Source organism: Tachyglossus aculeatus, chromosome 17 (genome assembly GCF_015852505.1).
Source record: "Tachyglossus aculeatus isolate mTacAcu1 chromosome 17, mTacAcu1.pri, whole genome shotgun sequence".
NCBI classification, from domain to species: Eukaryota; Metazoa; Chordata; class Mammalia; order Monotremata; family Tachyglossidae; genus Tachyglossus; species Tachyglossus aculeatus.
Genome location: NC_052082.1, coordinates 15,397,422 through 15,420,343, shown reverse-complemented (window position 1 = coordinate 15,420,343; position 22,922 = coordinate 15,397,422). Strand labels below are relative to the sequence as shown.

The 22,922-nt window shown below is 45.4% G+C and overlaps 1 protein-coding gene across 1 annotated transcript in view; it reads left to right on the top strand.

Annotated features, from left to right (window-relative positions):
* Positions 1 to 22,157, top strand: part of LOC119939015 — a 38,263-nt gene extending 16,106 nt beyond the window's left edge. Inside the window, exons 6-11 of the mRNA XM_038758795.1 lie at positions 3,757 to 3,935; positions 8,325 to 8,482; positions 11,042 to 11,084; positions 12,999 to 13,185; positions 15,098 to 15,233; positions 21,826 to 22,157. Of these exons, the coding sequence (XP_038614723.1) occupies positions 3,757 to 3,935; positions 8,325 to 8,482; positions 11,042 to 11,084; positions 12,999 to 13,185; positions 15,098 to 15,233; positions 21,826 to 21,925 (803 nt within the window). The 3' untranslated portion in view covers positions 21,926 to 22,157. The remainder of the gene's footprint in view (positions 1 to 3,756; positions 3,936 to 8,324; positions 8,483 to 11,041; positions 11,085 to 12,998; positions 13,186 to 15,097; positions 15,234 to 21,825) is intronic.
* Positions 22,158 to 22,922: the final 765 nt, after the last annotated feature.

Here is a 22,922-nt window from a genome sequence, read left to right as displayed (position 1 = left end):
TATACAGGTGCTGTGGGGAAGGGAAGGAGGTAAGATGGGGGGGATGGAGAGGGGGACCAGGGGGAGAGGAAGGAAGGAGGAAATGCCATCATTATAATTATGGCAGACGGGTGGTGGAGCCAGAATTCGAATCCAGGTCCTTCGGACTCCCAGGCCCGTGGTCTAGCGACTAGGACCACGCTACTTCTCACACTTCATCACACCTCATCCTTGCTCTGAGTCTACAGCTGACAATTCTTCCACCCCCATGGCTGTGGCTGCTCTGCTGCTTGGTCTCTGCGGCTCAGAAAGTCGGGGAAGGAAGTGGCAAGGACGGTCGTGCCCCTCGACCAAGTTCCCCTCCTACTCCAGGCAGAGAATCTTCCTCTCCCCCCATCCCCCTCTTCATCCCCCCATCTTACCTCCCTCCCTTCCCCACAGCACCTGTATATATGTTTGTACATATTTATTACTCCATTTATTATTTTACTTGTACATATCTATTCTATTTTTTTTATTTTGTTAGTATGTTTGGTTTTGTTCTCTGTCTCCCCCTTTTAGACTGTGAGCCCACTGTTGGTTAGGGACTGTCTCTATATGTTGCCAACTTGGACTTCCCAAGCGCTTAATACAGTGCTCTGCACACAGTAAGCACTCAATAAATACAATTGATGATGATGATGACGAGAGAAGCAGCGTGGTTTAGAGGCCAGAGCACGAGCCTGGGAGTTAGAGAGAACTGGTTCCTAATCCCGGCTCCGCTCCATATCTGCTGTGTGACCCTGGGCAAGTCGCTTCACTTTTCTGGGCCTCAGTCACCTCATCCGTAAAATGGGGATTAAGACCGTGAGTCCCATGTGGGACCGGGACTGTTCCAACCTGATTGTCTTGTATCCGCACTTAGAACAGTGTTCAGCACATAGTAAGCATTTAACAAGTACCATAATTATTAGGCCCTACTGAGAGCTCACCTCCTCCAGGAGGCCTTCCCAGACTGAGCCCCTTCCTTCCTCTCCCCCTCGCCCCCCTCTCCATCCCCCCCATCTTACCTCCTTCCCTTCCCCACAGCACCTGTATATATGTATATATGTTTGTACATATTTGTTACTCTATTTATTTATTTATTTTACCTGTACATATCTATTCTATTTATTTTATTTTGTTAGTATGTTTGGTTTTGTTGTCTGTCTCCCCCTTCTAGACTGTGAGCCCGCTGTTGGGTAGGGACCGTCTCTATATGTTGCCAGCTTGTACTTCCCAAGCGCTTAGTACAGTGCTCTGCGCACAGTAAGCGCTCAATAAATACAATTGATGATGATGATGATGATGTATATATGTTTGTACATATTTATTACTCTATTTATTTATTCATTTATTTATTTTACCTGTACATATCTATTCTATTTATTTTATTTTGTTAGTATGTTTGGTTTTGTTGTCTGTCTCCCCCTTCTAGACTGTGAGCCCACTGTTGGGTAGGGACTGTCTCTATATGTTGCCAGCTTGTACTTCCCAAGTGCTTAGTACAGTGCTCTGCACACAGTAAGTGCTCAATAAATACGATTGATGATGATGATGATGATGATAATTATTATTATTATTATCAGGGCCTGCCTTGGCCAGTAGGCCCCATTTATTGGTTTGATCTCCTGGCCTACAGGGAGGATGGTGGGGCGGGGGGGAGAGGGGTGGAGGGCAGGCCCCCTCCCTGATGAAGCTGCTGTGTACCCCAATCAATCAATCAATCAATCAATCAGTCAATCAGTTATTGAGCACTTGGTACAGAGACCAGAGCTGGCCAGGAAGAAAGTTCTCTAGACTGGAAGCTCATTGTGGGCAGGGAACATATATACCAACTCTGTTGTATTGTACTCTCCCAATCACTTGGTACCGTGCTCTGCCCACAGTAAGGCTCAATAAATAAAAACTCTTTTAGACTGTGAGCCCACTGTTGGGTAGGGACTGTCTCTATATGTTGCCAATTTGTACTTCCCAACCGCTTAGTACAGTGCTCTGCACACAGTAAGCGCTCAATAAATACGATTGATGATGATGATGATGATAGCACTGATTCACCGACTGATGGAAGAAACCAGGATGCCGTAGTTTATTAACTTAATCCTGGCTCCATTTATCTGCTGCATGACCTTGGGCAAGTCACTTCACATCTCTGTGCCTCAATCACCTCATCTGTAAAATGGGGATTAATACAAGTCACTTCACATCTCTGTGCCTCAATTACCTCATCTGTAAAATGGGGACTGATAATCATTATGGTATTTGCTAAGTGCTTATTATGTGCTAAGCACTGTTCTAAGTACTGGGGTAGATAGAAACAGTGTGGCTCAATGGAAAGAGCTTGGGCTTGGGAGTCAGAGGTCACGGGTTCGAATCCCGGCTCCGCCAACTGTCACTTTGTGACTTGGGGCAAGTCACTTAACTGTGAGCCCACTGTTGGGTAGGGACTGTCTCTATATGTTGCCAACTAGTACTTCCCAAGCGCTTAGTACAGTGCTCTGCACACAGTAAGCGCTCAATAAATACGATTGATTGATTGATTCTCTGTGCCTCAGTTATCTCATCTGTAAAATGGGGATTAAGACTGCGAGCCCCACGTGGGACAACCTGATCACCTTGTTTCCTCCCCAGCGCTTAGAACAGTGCTTTGCACATAGTAAGTGCTTAAAAATGTCATCATTATTACTATTACTATAATCAGGTTGTCCCACATGGGTCGCACAGTCTTAATCCCCATTTTACAGATGAGGTAACCGAGGCACAGAGAAATGAGTAGACCTGCCCAAGGTCACGCAGCAGGCAAGTGGCGGAGCCAGGATGAGAACTCATGTCCTCTGAATCCCAAGCCCATGCTCTTGCCACTAGGCCATGCTGCTTCTCATGCTGCTTAATAATGATGGTATTTGTTAAGCGCTTACTATGTGCAAAGCACTGTTCTAAGCGCTGGGAAGGTTACAAGGTGATCACGTTGTCCCACGGGGGGCTCACAGTTTTAATCCCCAATTTCCAGGTGAGGTAACTGAGGCCCAGAGAAGAGAAGTGACTTGCCCAAAGTCACACAGCTGACAGTTGGTGGAGCCGGGATTTGAACCCATGACCTCTGACTCCAAAGCCCGGGCTCTTTCCACTGAGCCACGCTGCTTAAGACCACGAGCCCCACATGGGTTGGGGACTGTGTCCAACGTGATTACCTTGTATTGACCTCAGCGCTTAGAATATGGGTTGGCACATAGAGAAGCAGCGTGGCTCGGTGGCAAGAGCCCGGGCTTTGGAGTCAGAGGTCGTGGGTTCCAATCCCGGCTCCACCACTTGTCAGCTGTGTGACTTTGGGCAGGTCACTTCACTTCTCTGGGCCTCCGTTACCTCATCTGTGAAATGGGGATTAAGACTGTGAGCCCCACATGGGACAACCTGGTCGCCTTGTAACCTCCCCAGCGCTTAGAACAGTGCTTTGCACATAGTAAGCGCTTAATAAATGCCATCATCATCATCACATAGCAAGTGCTTAACAAATATCATAATTATTATTATCATTATTATAGCTTTGGTAATGCTTAGAGCAAGGGAGCTGGGGTCCATTAGAGGCAAACAGGGTGAGGACTGGAGAGAATGTTTATCATCAATCGTATTTATTGAGCGCTTACTATGTGTTTATCCCTTTCCCCCCATTCCTGCCAAAGAAGGAAATCCCCTCCCACACACACACACCCCAGATGGACAAAGCCATATGCCAAATATTTACCCGCTTTGTTACTTCAGGACCGGACGTCTTGACGGTGGTGGTTGGGTCAGATATCAGCCGTTGCCCAAACACTCCTCGCCCGACCTGCCGCGGATATCTTCATAAGAGGACGCACTCGGGGCTGCTGAGGGGATGGAGGAAGAGGTGGTTTGTCCTGAAGCCTGATGGCTGCCTCCATTACTACAAACACAAGCAGGTAAACAGGTTCGACTCCATCCTAATCCTCCTCGACCTCTCAGCTGCCTTCAACAAGGCCCTGTGTACCCCAATCAATCAATCAATCCATCAGTTATTGAGCACTTACTGGATACAGAGACCAGAGCTGGCCAGGAAGAAAGCCCTCTAGACTGGAAGCTCGTTGTGGGCAGGGAACATATATACCAACTCTGTTGTACTCTCCCAAGCACTTGGTACAACTTCAACAAGGCCTCTGTTTTTTATTTTCTTATGGTAGCTAAGCACTTACTATGTGCCAGGTACTGTACTAAGCACTGGGGTACAGTGTTCTCAACACAGGAAGTGCTCAATAAATACTAGGCGCTGGGGTAGGTACACATTTATTACTCTATTTATTTATTTATTTATTTTACTTGTACATATCTATTCCATTTATTTTATTTTGTTAGCAGGTTTGGTTTTGTTCTCCGTCTCCCCCTTTTAGACTGTGAGCCCACTGTTGGGTAGGGACTGTCTCTATATGTTGCCAACTTGTACTTCCCAAGTGCTTAGTACAGTGCTCTGTGCACAGCAAGCGCTCAATAAATACGATTGATGATGATGATGATGATATTTATTACTCTATTTATTTATTTTACTTGTACCTATCTATTCCATTTATTTTATTTTGTTAGCATGTTTGGTTTTGTTCTCCGTCTTCCCCTTTTAGACTGTGAGCCCACTGTTGGGTAGGGACCGTCTCTATATGTTGCCGACTTGTACTTCCCAAGCGCTTAGTCCAGTGCTCTGCACACAGTAAGCGCTCAATAAATACGATTGATCGATTGCTACAAGCTAATCAGGTTGGATACAGTTCTTGTTCATTCATTCACTCAATCTTAGTTATTGAGCGCCTACTGTGTGCAGAGCACTGTACTGTTAGAGAAGCAGCGTGGCTCAGTGGAAAGAGCACGGGCTTGGGAGTCAGAGGTCATGGGTTTGAATCCCGGCTCCACCACAAGTCTGCTGTGTGACCTTGGGCACGTCACTTCACTTCTCTGAGCCTCAGTTGCCTCATCTGTAAAAATGGGGATTAAGACTGTGCGCCCCACATGGGACAACTTGATCACATTGTATCCCCGCCCCCCCCCCCCAGTGCTTAGAACAGTGCTTTGCACATAGTAAGTGCTTAACAAATGCCATTATTATTATTATTATTATTACTATTATTATTATTATTACTAAGCACTTGGGAAGTACAAGTCGGCAACATATACAGAAGGTTCCTACCCAACAACGGGCTCACAGTCTAGAAGGGGGAGACAGACAACAAAACAAAACATGTAGACAGTTGTCAAAATCATCAGAACAAATAGAATTAAAGCTATATGCACATCATTAACAAAATAAAAAGAATAGTAAATATATGTACTAAATGTTTTCCAGTGGCTGTTAACACTGTCCAAATATTTACTAACATAGTGTTGTGATGACCCAGCCAAGAGGAAAATGTTGTTGCCAACTTGCCAAGTTATGTTGCCAACTTGTACATCCCAAGCGCTTAGTACAGTGCTCTGCACACAGTAAGCGCTCAATAAATACGATTGATTGATTGATTGATTGAAAAAGTCTCAACTGTATTTTCAACACAGTCTTATAGATGTCTCTTAAATAGCTGATGCAGAAAAAAAAGTATTTGTTCCATGGGGGGCTCACAGTTTTAATCCACATTTTACAGCTGAGAGAAGCCACAGAGAATAATACTAACAATAATAATTATGGTACTTAAGGGCTTACTATGTGCCAGGCCCTGTACTAAGCGCTGAGGTGGATACAAGCAAATTAGGTTGGACAGAGTCCCTGTTCCACACGGGGCTCACAATTGCAATCCCCATTTACAGATGAGGTAACTGAGGCCCAGAGAAGTGAAGGGACTTGTCCATGGTCCCACAGTAGATAAGAGGTGGATCCAGGATTAGAACCCAGGTCCTTCTGACTCTCAGGCCTGTGCTCCATCTATTAGACCACGCTGCTTCTCATTTTTTTTTATGGTATTTAAGCGCTTACTGTGTGCCGGGCACTATACTAAGCACTGGGGTAGATAGAAGCTAATCAGGATGGACGCAGTCCATGTTCCACGTGGGGCTCACAGTCTTCATCCCCACTTTACAGATGAGGTAACCATTCATTCAGTCGTATTTATTGAGCGCTTACTGTGTGCAGAGCACTGTACTAAGCGCTTGGGAAGTACAAGTCGGCCAAATATAGACCCAACACCGGGCTCACAGTCTAGACACGTAGACAGGCATCATGCCAAGCTCTGAACTAAATGCTGGAGAAAATACAAGGTAATCAGGTTGGACGCAGTTCCTGCCCCACACGGGGCTCACAATCTTAATCCCCATTATAGAGATGAGGTAACTGAGGCCCAGAGAAGTTAAGTGGCTTGCCCAAGGTCACACAGCAGACAAGTGGCGGAGTCAGGATTAGAGCAAATGTCTTTCTGAGCTCAGTACGGCCTACTGGGTTAAGCACGGGCTGGTAGTCGGTGGACCTGGCTTTCGTTCATTCATTCAGTCGTAAATGATGGCCCCCGAGAAGTCAAGTGACTTGTCCAGGGTCAAACAAGACACAAGCGGTGGAGCTGAGATTAGAACCCAAGTCCTTTCGATTCCCAGGCCTGGCTCTTGGTCCTTCATGCTTGAAGAAAACACCACTGCGGTGAAGCTCAACCATAGCTGCACATGCAGTGAAAAACCAGTTTGGAAGTCATGGTCCTGACCCATTCATTCATTCATTCATTCATTCATTCATTCATTCATTCACTCGTGGCTCAGTGGAAAGACCACGGGCCTCGGAGTCAGAGGTCATGGGTTCAAATCACGACTCTGGCAATTGTCAGCCGTGTGACTTCGGGCAAGTCACTTCACTTCTCTGGGCCTGTTACCTTATCTGTAAAATGGGGATTAAGACTGTGAGCCCTCCGTGGGACCTTATTACTTTGTAACCTCCCCAGTGCTTAGAACACTACTTTGCACATAGTAAGCACTTAATAAATGCCATCATTATTATTATTTATTGAGCATTTACTGTGTGCAGAGCACTGTCCTAAGCACTTGGGAAAGTACATTACTACAATAAGTAGTAACATTCCCTGCCCACAACCGGCTCAGATAAACTGCCCTTTGATGTGCTGTCATTTTTGATGTTTTGACTTTTGTCTCCCTTTCTCACCGCCCTCTCTCAAGTCCTGCTCCAGAGGGCCTCTTTCTTGGCAAGATTTGGAGGAGGGAGTTGTACTGATAGGGGTTGGGGCAATGGGGCTCAAGGAAGTTTTTTTCTAGGAGAGGGGAGACGATCATCATCATCAATCGTATTTATTGAGCGCTTACTGTGTGCAGAGCACTGTACTAAGCGCTTGGGAAGTACAAATTGGCAACATATAGAGACAGTCCCTACCCAACAGTGGGCTCGATGTGTTTGAAGACCGAGGGGAAGGAGCCATTGAAGTGAGCAGTTGAAGAAGACCATCAGGGAGGGAAGGAGAGTGGGGACAGAGACTTTTAGGGGCGAAGGGATGGAGAAAGAGGCACATGGGGATGAGGTAGATTTGAAAGCAGGCAGGGGATCTCCTTTTGAAAGATGGCTGAGAAGCAGCATGGCCTAGAGGATAGAGCAAGGGCCTGGGACTCAGAGGAGCGGAGATCTAATCCCAGCTCTTCCACTTGTCTGCTGTGTGACCTTGAGCAGGTCACTTCACTTCTCGGTGCCTCAGTTACCTCCTCTGTATGACGGGGATTGAGATGGTGAGCCTCATCTGGTACAGGGACTGTGTCCAACCTGATTAATTTGTATCTTCCCGAGCACTTAGGACAGTGCCTGGCACCTAGTAAATGCTTAAAAAATACCATTAAAAAAAGGACGAGAGAGATGAGGGGGTTGGGGGGAACTGGGATGATAAGAAGAGAGGAAAGAGCGTGGGCTTGGGAGTCAGAGGTTGTGGGTTCTAGTCCCAACTCCACCCCTTGTCAGCTTATGACTTTGGGCACTTGACTGTGAGCCCCATCCGGGACAACCTGATGACCTTGTGTATACCCCAGCGCTTAGAGCAGTGCTTGGCACGTAGCGCTTAACAAATATCATTAATATTTAGGGGGGATCATGTCTGATGATTTCGATTAGGGGTGAGACGGGAAGGAGGTGAGAGACCTAGGCCCGGGAGCCCATAAAGAAGGAGCAGGAGTTTGCTGAGAGAAGGAATGGGCCGACGTGTATCAGGTGAGGATAGATCTTGAGATGGTGGAGGTCGGCCTGGTGCCTGGATTTTGGCAGCAATTCTCAAACTGGATTGTCTCTTGGGCTCCTTCTTTCCATCTCATGTTCCATCGCCAGAGTTTCCAAGAACCCTCTCTTTTGTCATCGATTCCAGGACGAAGGGAAGTGCCGGCCTCTCTCCGTTTCGAAGCTAGAAGGGGCAGAAGTTGGCATTGACAACAGTTTGGGTAAACCATTTGTTTTTAAGTGCGTGACTCAATCTGGAAGCAGGGCTTTATGCCTCTGCGCAACTTCAAACCAAGAGATGAAAAGGTAATTCTTTTTTGTTTTACCTCACCGAATGGCCCCTTTTTTAAGTGCTTCTTTGACAATATCAGCCTTCAAAACAGGAACTAGCCTTGGTGGAAGTGACAGTTAATCAATAGAGATAGATTTGTTTCACCTTGAATCAAGGGGGTTGATTGTATATATGCATATATGTTTCTACGTATTTATTACTCTATTTAATTTGTACATATTTATTCTGATTATTTTATTTTGTTAATATGTTTTCTTTTGTTCTCTGTCTCCCCCTTCTAGACTGTGAGCCCACTGTTGGGTAGGAACCGTCTCTGTATGTTGCCAACTTGTACTTCCCAAGCGCTTAGTACAGCACTCTGCACACAGTAAGCGCTCAATAAATATGATTGAATGAATGAATGAATGAACCAATCAACGGTATTGAGCATCTACTATGAGGAGAGCACTATAATAAATAACTAGGAGAGTATGAGAGAATTAGCAGAGAGGATCCTCTGCCCTCAAACTGCTTACGATTCAGCAGGGGAAACAGGCACTAAAAGAAATTATACAGAGGCATGTACGTGAGTCAGTGCTTAGGTAATGGGGTCTATAATGCTTGATAAATACCCTTGATCGGTATAAGGCATATATATATATAAGTGTTTTGGGAGGTTGAAAGTACTTGAGTAATTAAGTGGTGAAAAAGTGCTGAAGCGATTGTTGGGTGGGATATAAAGGGGAGAGAGTAGAAAGGGAAGACGGTTACCGTTTTCATAAAGAGGCTTTGAAAATGGGGAGAGCCGTGTATTGTTGGATGAGAAGCAGTTTGGCCTAGTGGATAGAGCACAGGCCTGGGAGTCTGAAGGACCTGGGTTCTAATCCTGACTTCACCACTTGTCTGCTGTGTGACCTTGGGCAAGTCACTTCCCCTCCTCTGTGCCTCGGTGGCCTCATCTGTAAAATGGGGATTAAGACTGTGAGCCCCATGTGGGACAGGGACTGCGTTCAACCTCATTAGCTTGTATCTAGCCCAGAGCTTAGTTCAGTGCCTGGCACATAGTAAGCGCTTAACAAAAGCCATTTAAAAAAAAACGTAAAGAGGGAGGAGTTCAGGCAGTGGGGATAGGAAGAAGGGAAAGAGCTGACTGAGTGCCTTATAGGCGATAATAATACTACTAATAATAATTGTAGTATTTTCTAAGCACTTAATGATGATGGTATTTGTTAAGTGCTTACTATGTGCAAAGCACTGTTCTAAGCACTGGGGAGGTTACAAGGTGATCAGGTTGTTCCATGGGGGGCTCACAGTTTTAATCCCCATTTTACAGATGAGGTCACCGAGGCACAGAGAATCAATCAATCAATCAATCGATCGTATTTATTGAGCGCTTACTGTGGGCAGAGCACTGTACTAAGCGCTTGGGAAGTGACTTGCCCAAAGTCACACAGCTGACAGTTGGCGGAGCCGGGATTTGAACCCATGACCTCTGACTCCAAAGCCAGGCTCTTTCCCCTGAGCCACGCTGCTTCTCTAATACGTGCCGAGCACCGTACTAAGCGCTGCGGTAGATAAAAGATAATCAAGGCGAGCACGGTCCCTTTCTCACAGTCTAAGTGAGAAGAATGGGTACTGAATCTCCATTTTATAGATGAGGAAACCGTGGCCCAGAGAAATAAAGTGACTTGCCCAAGAAAACACAGCAGGCCAGTACCAGAGCTGGGATTAGAACTCAATTCCTAATGAGAAGCAGCACAGCCTATTGAAATGAGCATGGAGACAGAGGACCTGGGTTCTAATTCCGGTTCCGCCACTTGTCTGCTGGTTCCCTGTCCCTGTCCCCAGGACAAAATCCCTGTCCCTTATGGAGTCTCCCTTCTAGACTGTGAGCCGGTTGTTGGGTAGGGACTGTATATGTTGCCAACTTGTACTTCCCAAGCGCTTAGTACAGCGCTCTGCACACAGTAAGCGCTCAATAAATACGATTGATTGATTGATTGATTGATTGACTCGTTCCCTCCCGACTTTTAAAACATCGCGGTGGTTGGAGCGGCTTCCTGAATTGCCTTCCTTGTACGTCTCCCCTGCAGATCGGCACTGCTCAATAAATGTCTGTGATGATAATAATAATCATCGTAATAATGATAGCAATCCCACTAGCAAAACAGAGAGTACTTTTTCTGCTTCTGTGCGGCAGGACCGTTTCTGAAAACGACTGTTCAATCTGGTTACATCTGTTCAGTCTTGTACATATCTATTCTATTTATTTTATTTTATTAGTATGTTTGGTTTTGTTCTCTGTCTCCCCCTTTTAGACTGTGAGCCCGCTGTTGGGTAGGGACTGTCTCTCTATGTTGCCAACTTGGACTTCCCAAGCGCTTAGTCCAGTGCTCTGCACACAGTAAGCGCTCAATAAATACGATTGATTGATTGATTGATCTGGTTAGACACTTACGTCTGAGCTCAGGAATGAAATGAAAATTGCACATCTGTTTGAGAGCTGGTTTCAGCAGGAATAAAAACACTTTTAATAACATGGATGCCAGCCCGCTAAGGAAGAATGTTCTTTTTGCGTTGCATTGCGTTGGCAGGTGGCTGGAAGCTATGGACAAAGCCAGACATCCCATCCAGCAGGTAAGGCTTTACTGTTATTTATCTTGCCCGGGATGTTTGGATCAAAGGAGATGGATGATCAGGTCTCAGTAGATTTATTCTCATAATAATAATAATAATAATAATGGGATTTGTTAAGCGCTTACTATGTGCAAAGCACTGTTCTAAGCGCTGGGGAGGTTACAAGGTAATCAGATTGTCCCACAGGGGGCTCACAGTCTTAATCCCCATTTTACAGATGAGGGAACTCAGAGAAGTTAAGTGACTTGCCCAAGGTCACACAGCAGACATGTGGCGGAGCCGACATTCGAACCCATGACCTCTGACTCCAAAGCCCGGGCTCTAAAGCCCGAGGATGCAGCCTCAGGTTCTCAAATCAATCAATCAATCAATCAATCGTATTTATTGAGCGCTTACTGTGTGCAGAGCACTGGACTAAGCGCTTGGGAAGTACAAGTCGGCAACATATAGAGACGGTCCCTACCCAACAGTGGGCTCACAGTCTAAAAGGGGGAGACAGAGAACAAAAGCAAACATACTAACAAAATAAAATAAATAGAATAGAATAAATAGAATAAATCAAATGCTGGAGGAGAGACTACCTAGGGAACGTGTCTGCCCACTCTGTTCTATTGTACTCTCCAAAGTGCTCAGAGCAGTCCTCTGCACACAGTAAGCGCTCAATAAATACCATTGACTGACTGACTGACTTAGTCCATTTACAAAAATGGACCAAAATGGAGTACGACTACGAGGGCATCCCAGGAATGAGAAAGGATTCAAGGAGTCACTGGTCCTTTTTTTTGTGGAATATGACGTTTTTGGAGCACATACTGACTTAACAATTTCCGGTCCCTGGCACTAGTGTGAATTTTTCCAGGGGGAACTGGGATCTGTCATTAGAGAAGCAGCGTGGCTCAGTGGAAAGAGCACGGGCTTGGGGGTCAGAGGTCACGAGTTCAAATCCCGGTTCCACCGCTTGTCAGCTGTGTGACTTTGGGCAAGTCACTTCACTTCCCTGGGCCTCAGTTCCCTCATCTGGAAAACGAGGATTAAGATTGTGAGCCCCACGTGGGACAACCTGATCAGACTTGTATCCTCCCCAGCGCTTAGAACAGTGCTTTGCGCATAGTAAGCACTTAAAATGCCAAATTATTGTTATCCTTGTGAACGATGGGAAAAGACAAATCTCTAAACCTCATGGGCAGGGAACGTGTCTACCAACTTATATCGTAATAATAATAATAATGATGGCATTTGTTAAGCGCTTACTATGTGCGAAGCACTGTTCTAAGCGCTGTGGGGGGGATACAAGGTGATCAGGTTGTCCCACGTGGGGCTCACAGTCTTAATCGCCATTTTACAGATGAGGGAACTGAGGCTCAGAGAAGTTAAGTGACTTACCCAAGGTCACACAGCTGACAAGTGGTGGAGCCGGGATTCGAACCCTTGACCTCTGGCTCCCAAGCCCGGGCTCTTTCCATTGAGCCACGCTGCTTCTCATCATACCCTCCCAAGTGCTTAGTACGGTGTTCAGCACGCAGTAAGTGCTCAATAAATGCCACTGGTTGACTGAAATTAATGTCAGGCATCCAGGAGGTGTGTTGGCTGTGGCTCCGTTTCAAATGATCAAAAAAATACAATTTTGCTTCTGCCTTTGAACGCATTCAGGAAAGCTAAGGGAATACAGAATTAGGCGAGGTCCGTTTCAAATCATCAAAAAAAAAAATACAATTTTGCTTCTGCCTTTGAACGCATTCAGGAAAGCTAAGGGAATACAGAATTAGGCGAGGTTTTTTAGGCGCCATTCCTTGTTGGGGGCAGAAGGAGGAACGATAGGACTTTTCAAAGTCTCCTCCCGCTCAACTGCTTCTAAGTTCCGTCCACGATGGTGCTGATGGTTTTCGCCGTCTGTTGTTGGCATGAAACACACAGAACCACGTCTGGGTGGATGTAACGCTGCACAACAGCAGCCTGCCACCCTTGGCTATAAAGAACCCGGACTGCTTGGGCCTTCTGCATCAGCTGGATGGGACCAAGGATGACTGGGTTCAGCGCTACTGCATCCTGAAAGACGGCTGCCTCTACTTCTACGCCAGCATTCGCTCCCCTCGGGCCCTCGGTAAGAATCTCTGGCTCCCGTGCAATTTCGGCATGACGGGGCTCTCCCCCGCTTGAAGGCACATCTCCTCCAAGGGGCCTTCCCTCCTTTCTTCTTCTCCCACTCCCTTCTGCCTCGTCCTGACTCGCTCCCCCTTTTTATTCATCCCTCCCTCCCGGCCCCACAGCTGTCCTATCGTTCCTCCTTCTGCCCCCGACAAGGAACGGCGCCTAAAACACCTCGCCTAATTCTGTATTCCCTTGGCTTTCCTCACACTCCGAATGCGTTCAAAGGCAGAAGCAAAATTGTATTTTTTTTGATCATTTGAAACGGAGCCACGGCTAACACACCTCCTGGATGCCTGACATTAATTTCAGTCAACCAGTGGCATTTATTGAACACTTACTGTGTGCTGAACACTGTACTAAGCAATTGGGAGGGTACGATATAAGTTGGTAGACATGTTCCCTGCCCAGGAGGTTTAGAGATTTGTCTTTTCCCGTCGTTCACACGGAGAATAATAATTTGTCCATAGCTGTAATTTATTTATTTATATTAATGTCCGTCTCCCCCTCTAGACTGTAAGCTCATTGTGGGCAGAGAATGTGTTTATTTTTCTATTGTATTATTGTATTGTACTCAATTGTATTGAGAAGCAGCGTGGCTCAGTGGAAAGAGCCCTCCCTCTGCCCATCCGCCAAGCTAGCTCTCTTCCTCCCTTCAAGGCCCTACTGAGAGCTCACCTCCTCCAGGAGGCCTTCCCACACTGAGCCCCTTCCTTCCTCTCCCCCTCGTCCCCCTCCCCATCCCCCCCATCTTACCTCCTTCCCTTCCCCACAGCACCTGTATATATGTATATAGGTTTGTACATATTTATTACTCTATTTATTTATTTTACTTGTACATATCTATTCTATTTATTTTATTTTGTTAGTATGTTTGGTTTTCTTCTCTGTCTCCCCCTTTTAGACTGTGAGCCCACTGTTGGGTAGGGACCGTCTCTATATGTTGCCAACTTGTACTTCCCAAGCGCTTAGTAAAGTGCTCTGCACACAGTAAGCACTCAATAAATACGATTGATTGATTGATTGTCAGAGGTCATGGGTTCTAATCCCGACTCTGCCACTTGTCAGCTGTGTGACTTTGGGCAAGTCACTTAATTTCTCTGTGCCTCAGTTCCCTCATCTGTAAAATGGGGATTAAGACTGTGAGCCCCCCGTGGGACAACCCTGATTACCTTGTATCCCCCTCCCCAGTGCTTAGAACAGTGCTTGGCACATAGTAAGCGCTTAACAAATACCAACATTATTATTATTACTCTCCCAAGCACTTAGCTCAGTGCTCTGCACACAGTGCGTGCTCAATAAATACAATTGACTGACTGAGTAAAAAGAAAGATGATCTCTGATCTCTGATCTTTTGACCTACAAATTACCTCAGGGATGGCTTTTCTGGGCTGTCCCCAGGGAGTTTTTTTGTTTCTCCTGGACTCTCTGGAGAGGAGCAACTCCTTGTTCATCCATCATTGGTATTTACTGAGCGCTTACTAGGTGTAGAGCACTGTACTAAGCAGTAGAGAGAGTACAGTTCAACAGAATTAGTGGACATGTTCCCTGCCCACTACAAGTTTACAGTCTGGAGGGATGAATGGGGGATACAGAATCTAGAGCCTATACAGTCCAGAGGGATCATGTTGTTAATCAACATGAATCCCCTGAGATATTAGGGATTTTAAACTGGCAGTCTTTGAGTGGGAATGATTCAAAATCACATCTAAAGCTTCTCCTTATGTTTTGCCCTTTTCAACCACGTCTGCCACCTCTGCTGTATTGTATTCTCCCAGGGGCTCAGTGCTTTGCACACAGTAAGCGCTCCATAAATGTCATTGATTGATTGATTAACTGATGGATTCGCTCTGTTTTCCCCATTTCAGGAGGCCTGTACCTACAAGGCTACACCACGAGCGAACAGGTCCTTGTCTCCAAACAACCTGTCATTGAGCTCAAACCCCCATCAGAAGAGTTCAAAACCTTCTATTTGTGTGCAGAGAATGAAACAGAGAATAAGCGGTAAGATAGAGTCCTTCATGATACAACCCTTTTCCCAAGCTTTGACAGTCCTTGGATCATAGACTGAGAGCTCACCTCCCCCAGGAAGCCTTCCCAGACTGAGCCCCCGTTTTCCTCTCCTCCTCCCCATCCCCCGTCCCACCTCCTTCCCCTCCCCACCGCAACTGTACATACGTTTGTGCAGATTTATTACTCTATTTATTTTACTTGTACATATTTACTACTCTATTTATTTTCTTAATGATGTGCATCTAGCTTTATTTCTATTCATTCTGATGACTTGCCACCTGTCCACACGTTTTGTTTTGTTGTCTGTCTCCCCCTTCTAGACTGTGAGCCCGTTGCTGGGTAGGGACCGTCTCTATATCACCATCAATTGTATTTATTGAGCGCTTACTATGTGCAGAGCACTGTACTAAGCGCTCTATATGTTGCCAACTTGTACTTCCCAAGCGCTTAGTCCAGTGCTCTGCACACAGTAAGCGCTCAATAAATGCGATTGAATGAATGAATGGACCCTTCATCTGGAAATCCCATTCCTTATTCCACTCTATCACAGGGCCTCCAAGCTCCTTTCCTTGTCGCCTTCAAGGACAATCTCATCCCGGGAGTTTTTCCAAACTAAATGGAATGGATTTTCTTCCCGGACCTTACTTTAAAAAAAAAAATGGTATCCGTTTAGTGCTTACTATGAGCCGGGCACTGTACTAAGCACTGGGGTACATAGAAGCTAATCAAGTTGGACACAGTCCATGCCCTACATGGGGCTCACGGTCTTAATTGCCATTTTACAGATGAGGTAACTGAGGCCCAGAGAGGTGAAATGACTTGCCCAAGGTCACACAGCAGACGAGTGTTGGAGCTGGTCCTTCTGACTCCCAGGCCAAGTTCTATCCACTAGGCCAAGCTGCTTCTCATCCTGAGTTGTTCCAAACCTAGATGGGATGGATTTTCTTCCCCGACCCTGCTGTTCTCACTTGACTGCCACCACGTTCCCAGATAATAATAATAATAATAATGGCATTTATTAGGCGCTTACTGTGTGCAAAGCACTGTTCTAAGCGCCGGGGAGGATACAAGGTGATCAGGTTGTCCCGCGCAGGGTTCACAGTCTTAATCCCCATTTTACAGATGAGGCAACTGAGGCACAGAAAAGTGAAGTGACCTGCCCAAAGTCACCCAGCTGACAAGTGGCAGGAGCCGGGACTCGAACCCATGACCTCTGACTCCCAAGCCCGGGCTCTCTCCACTGAGCCACGCTGCTTCTCACGGGGTGGGTCCCTCCCGGGTCCGGAGGATAAGTAAGGCCCTGGCACTTCCATCCTCTGCCTGCTGGGATCCTGTGTGGATCAATCAATCAATCAATCAATCAATCAATCATATTTATTGAGCACTTACTGTGTGCAGAGCACTGTACTAAGCGCTTGGGAAGTCCAAGTCGGCAACATATAGAGACGGTCCCTACCCACCAGCGGGCTCACAGTCTAGAAGGGGGAGACAGACAACAAAACAAAACATATTAACAAAATAAAATCAACAGAATAAATACGTACAAATAAAATAGAGCAATAAATCCGTACAAACATCATCATCATCATCAATCGTATTTATTGAGCGCTTACTATGTGCAGAGCACTGTACTAAGCGCTTGGGAAGTACAAATTGGCAACATATAGAGACAGTCCCTACCCAACAGTGGGCTCACAGTCTAAAAACATCTATACAGGTGCTGTGGGGAGGGGAAGGAGGTAAGGCGGGGGTGATGGGGAGGAGGGGGAGAGGAATCAATCAATCAATCAATCAATCGTATTTATTGAGCGCTTTGATCACTCTTCCCTTTTCCCCTGGTCTGCTCAGCCCCCAGCCCTGCTCGGTCCCAGCTAGCACTCCTGGATAAGTGGCTTCTTTCCCTCTGTTTCCAGCCTCCATGGATGGTTCACCCCCTTTCTCTCAATCAGTCAATCAATCAATCGTATTTATTGAGCGCTTACTATGTGCAGAGCACTGTACTAAGCGCTTGGGAAGTACAAATTGGCAACACATAGAGACAGTCCCTACCCAACAGTGGGCTCACAGTCTAAAAGGGGGAGACAGAGAACAAAACCAAACATGCCAACAAAATAAAATAAATAGGATAGAAATGTACAAGTAAAATAAATAAATAAATAGAGTAATAAATATGTGCAACCATATATACATATATACAGGTGCTGTGGGGAAGGGAAGGAGGTAAGATGGGGGGATGGAGAGGGGGACGAGGGGGAGAGGAAGGAAGGGGCTCTCCTCTCTCTGTCTCCTGGCAATCCCCTCTCTCCCTCCTACCATACGTCGCTCATCTCCTACTAGAACCCACCACCGACTTGGGTTCCTCTAATGCCAATCTACTGCCTGTACCTCAATCGCATCTGTCTCACCGACGACCCCTTAATAATAATAATGATAATAATGTTGGTATTTGTTAAGCGCTTACTATGTGCAAAGCACTGTTCTAGAACACAAGGAGATGAGGTTGTCCCATGTGGGGCTCACAGTCTTAATCCCCATTTTACAGATGAAGGAACTGAGGCACAGAGAAGCGAAGTGACTTGCCCAAGGTCACACAGCAGACACGTGGGGGAGGCGGCATTCGAACCCATGTCCTCTGGCTCCCGAGCCCGCGCTCTTTCCCCTGAGCCACGCTGACCCGCTCCACCGCCCCCCGCGACAACTCTCCCTATCTTGAAGCAGCGTGGCTCAGGGGAAAGAGCCCGGGCTTTGGAGTCGGAGGTCATGGGTTCGAATCCCGGCTCCACCAATTGTCAGCTGTGGGACTTGGGGCAGGTCACTTCACTTCTCTGTGGCTCAGTTACCTCATCTGTGAAATGGGGATGAAGACTGTGAGCCCCACGTGGGACAACCTGATCACCTTGTAACCTCCCCAGCGCTTAGAACTGGGCTTTGCACATAGTAAGCGCTTAATAAGTGCCATTATTATTATTATTATTATTATCTTCAAAGCCGTTCTTAAATCACATCTCTTCCGAGAAACCTTCCCTAACATTTCCCCGACTCACTCTCTCATCGGCGTTGCCTACGCACTTGGATCTGTACCCTTTAAGCACTCGATAGTTCCCCCCACAGCACTTAGGTACCTACCCTTTTACCCTGCCCATTCCCCTCTGCAATTTATTTTGACGTCTGTGTCCCCCTCTACACTATAAGCTCCTTGTGGGCAGCGATCATGTCTACCAACTCTGTTGTACTCTCCCAAGCGCTTAGTATAGCGCTCTGCACATAATAAGCTGCCCATCCGCCAAGATAGCTCTCTTCCTCCCTTCAAGGCCCTGCTGAGAGCTCACCTCCTCCAGGAGGCCTTCCCAGACTGAGCCCCTTCCTTCCTCTCCCCCTCGTCCCCCTCTCCATCCCCCCCATCTTACCTCCTTCCCTTCCCCACAGCACCTGTATATATGTATATAGGTTTGTACGTATTTATTACTCTATTTATTTATTTATTTTACTTGTACCTATCTATTCTATTTATTTTATTTTGTTAGTATGTTTGGTTTAGTTCTCTGTCTCCCCCGTTTAGACTGTGAGCCCACTGTTGGGTAGGGACTGTCTCTAGATGTTGCCAACTTGTACTTCCCAAGCGCTTAGTACAGTGCTCTGCACATAGTAAGCGCTCAATAAATACGATTGATGATGATGATGATGTATATAGGTTTGTACATATTTATTACTCTATTTATTTATTTATTTTACTTGTACCTATCTATTCTATTTATTTTATTTTGTTAGTATGTTTGGTTTAGTTCTCTGTCTCCCCCTTTTAGACTGTGAGCCCACTGTTGGGTAGGGACTGTCTCTATACGTTGCCAACTTGTACTTCCCAAGCACTTAGTACAGTGCTCTGCCCATAGTAAGCGCTCAATAAATACGATTGATGATGATGATGATCCAAGATTCACGGGAACTGGGTTAAGGGACATTCCTCCTCCTCCCAGAAATCCCAGAATCCAGTCTCCAACGGACACAACGGCAGCCCTGCCATTTTGAAGCAGGCCGGAGGGGAGCCAGGCTAGAAGCGGATGGATGGTTTTGGCAGTATCTCTTTCTCTCCAGATGGATGGTTTTGGCAATTACAAAATCTCTCTCTCTTTCTCTGTCTCTCCTTTCTGTTGTGGTTGGCTGTCCTTAACTTCATGCAGGCTGGAGAGAGTCCATGGACGGAGAGTCCGACATTACCGCCCCTAGACAAACTAGCTACTCTGGATCCTCTCCTTCCTCTCCCCCTTGTCCTCCTTCCTCTCCCCCTGGTCCCCCTCTCCATCCCCCCCATCCTACCTCCTTCCCTTCCCCACAGCACCTGTATATATGTATATATGTTTGTACATATTTTTTACTCTATTTATTTATTTTATTTGTACATATCTATTCTATTTATTTTATTTTGTTAGTATGTTTGGTTTTGTTCTCCGTCTCCCCCTTTTAGACTGTGAGCCCACTGTTGGGTAGGGACTGTCTCTATATGTTGCCAATTTGTACTTCCCAAGCGCTTAGTACAGTGCTCTGCACAAAGTAAGCGCTCAACAAATACGATTGATGATGATGATGATGATGATGATGGATCACCGAACAGCAAAAAAATAAGCTTTGGCCTCAGTCGCCGTGACATTTCTTGTCAAACACCTTTACCGAAACACCTGGTTAATGTACGTGGAAGAGAATTAGACTGTGTTTACTCGATAGCAAAGCACGTATTTTGTTGGGGAATAAACCAGAGTATATGTTGTGGGCAGGTAAATAAGGGACCTGTTCTAGTTTTTGTTTTTCTTATCAATCAATCAATCAATCGTATTTATTGAGCGCTTACTGTGTGCAGAGCACTGTACTAAGCGCTTGGGAAGTACAAGTTGGCAACATACAGAGACGGTCCCTACCCAACAGTGGGCTCACAGTCTAGAAGGGGGAGACAGACAACAAAACAAAACATACTAACAAAATAAAATAAATAGGTTATGTACAAGTAAAATAAATCAATAAATAGAGTAGTAAATATGCACAAACATATATACATGTATATATACATATATACATGTGTGCATGTATATACATGCATATATACATGTATATATGTATGTGTAAATATGTATACATGTATATAAATATGTATGTGTGTATGTATATACATACACACACATACACACACATACATATATACATGTATACATATATATATATATATATACACGTATATACATGTATATATGTATGCATGCATATATATGTATACATGTATATATATGTATGTGTATATATACATACACATACATACATATATACATGCATATATGTACATATATATATGTGTGTATATGTATATATGTGTGTGTGTATGTATGCATATACATACATACACATACATATATACATGTATATGTGTGTGTGTGTGTGTGTGTGTGTGTATATATATATATATATATATATATATATATATATATATATATATATATATATATATACATTCTTATCCATGAAAATGCTCGCTCCTGCGGCCCTGAGGGGAGTTTTCCTGAATGGCTGCCCGTCTCTGGGTTAGTTTCCCATCCATCTTATCTGCCCCAGAGAGAACAGCCGATACGAGCCTGAGACAACATGTTTATAGCCAGAACTTTTTAGAAACCTCTCAGTCTCTGTAGCCCCAGCCTCAGTGATCCAGAGAAATGCTTAACAAAGAGCACTGGGACTGGGGGGTCAGGAGACATGAGTTCCAGTACAGGCTTTGTCACTTACCTGCTGTGTGACTTGGGGGAAATCTCTTGCCTTCTCTGTGCCCCAGTGTTTTCTTATGTAAAATAGGGGTGCCTGTTCTCATACTCTCCGACAGTGAGTCCCGTGTGGGCCAGGAAATAGCATGCCTTCGTTGATAGAACATGGGCTGGGAGTCAGAAGGACCGGAGTTCTAATCCGGGCTCCGCCACTTGTCTGCTGGGTGACCTTGGACAAGTCACTTAGCTTCTCTGTGCCTCAGTTTACCTCACCTGTTAAGGATTAATACTGTAAGCCCCATGTGGGACATGGACTGATTATCTTCTATCTACCCCAGAGCTTCGTCCAATGCCTGGCACATAGTAAGCGCTTACCAAATAGCATAAAACACAAAAACAAACTGTCTAGTAATTATTTTTTAATCTACTCCAGTGCTTAGTACAGTTCTTGGCACAGAGTAAGAACTTAGTAAGTACCAATATCACCGTCATTACTACAAGAAGCAGCATGGCTCAGTGGAAAGAGCACGGGCTTTGGAGTCAGAGGTCATGGGTTCCAATCCCGTCTCCACCAATTGTCAGCTGTGTGACTTTGGGCAAGCCACTTCACTTCTCTGTGCCTCAGTTCCCTCATCTGTAAAATGGGGATCAAGACTGTGAGCCCCCAGTGGGACAACCTCATCACCTTGTAACCTCCTCTGAGCTTAGAACAGTGCTTTGCACATGGTAAGCGCTTAACAAATGCCATTATTATTATTATTATTATTATTATTATTATTATTATTATTACTGTTCCCCAGTACATATGCAACCTTCTTCAGGAACTGTCCCTTTCTTCTTTCTAGCTGGATTACGGCTTTGCAGATCTCAATTAAAAAATGGATTCCTCTGCACCAAGCCATTCAAGACTTCATGAACCGTCCTCTGGAGGAGACCAGAATGTGAAGGAAAAACCCGGCGCTTGGCCTTCAGTAAACACTTAACAAATATCACGATTATTATTAGTAGTAGCAGGAACAATAATAATAACGATAGTAATAATGAACGTTCACCCAACATGGGATTCTCTCAATTCTCACCTATGGATTCAGCAGCAAGAAAATGGAAAAACGAATACGGCCTATTTTCCAGAAAATGAGCGGTTGACCAGATGGGCCATCTGATGGGTGTTTTCTAGACTTACCCAACCCGCATCATCATCATCATCATCAATCGTATTTATTGAGCGCTTACTATGTGCAGAGCACTGTACTAAGTGCTTGGGAAGTACAAACTGGCAACATATAGGACAGTCCCTACCCAACAGTGGGCTCACAGTCTAAAAGGGGGGAGACAGAGAACAAAACCAAACATACTAACAAAATAAAATAAATAGAATAGATATGTACAAGTAAAATAAATAAATAAATAGAGTAATAAATATGTACAAACATATACATATATACAGGTGCTGTGGGGAAGGGAGGGAGGTAAGATGGAGGGGGAAGAGGGGGAGAGGAAGGAAGGGGCTCAGTCTGGGAAGGCCTCCTGGAGGAAGTGAGCTCTCAGCAGGGCCTTTTTTTTTTTTTTTTGCCTCCCGCAAAACCTTCACAAGGAAGACAAGTGAAAAGCAGCATCCTTTTTAGGCCATTGGCCATCACGGTGAGTGGGAAAGTTGCACGAATACCGCAAGAATCGTCTCCTGACTCTAAGCAGTAGTGAAATAAAAGGTGGCTTTCATCGGCTTCACGGCTCTGTTTTGGGTGGGCTTGATTCTGGCTTACTGTCTGCGACCCCAAGAACCGCCCTCCCTTCTCTCCACTTTCATGTCCCTTTTATTTTTAACTTACAGCAGAGATTTAGAGGACATTTTGGCTTCTGGGGAAAGTACCACCCCAAATGTGTAACCCGCTGAGAAAAAGATAACCGAAGGAAGGAGAAGAAAGAAAAGGGTGCATGGAGA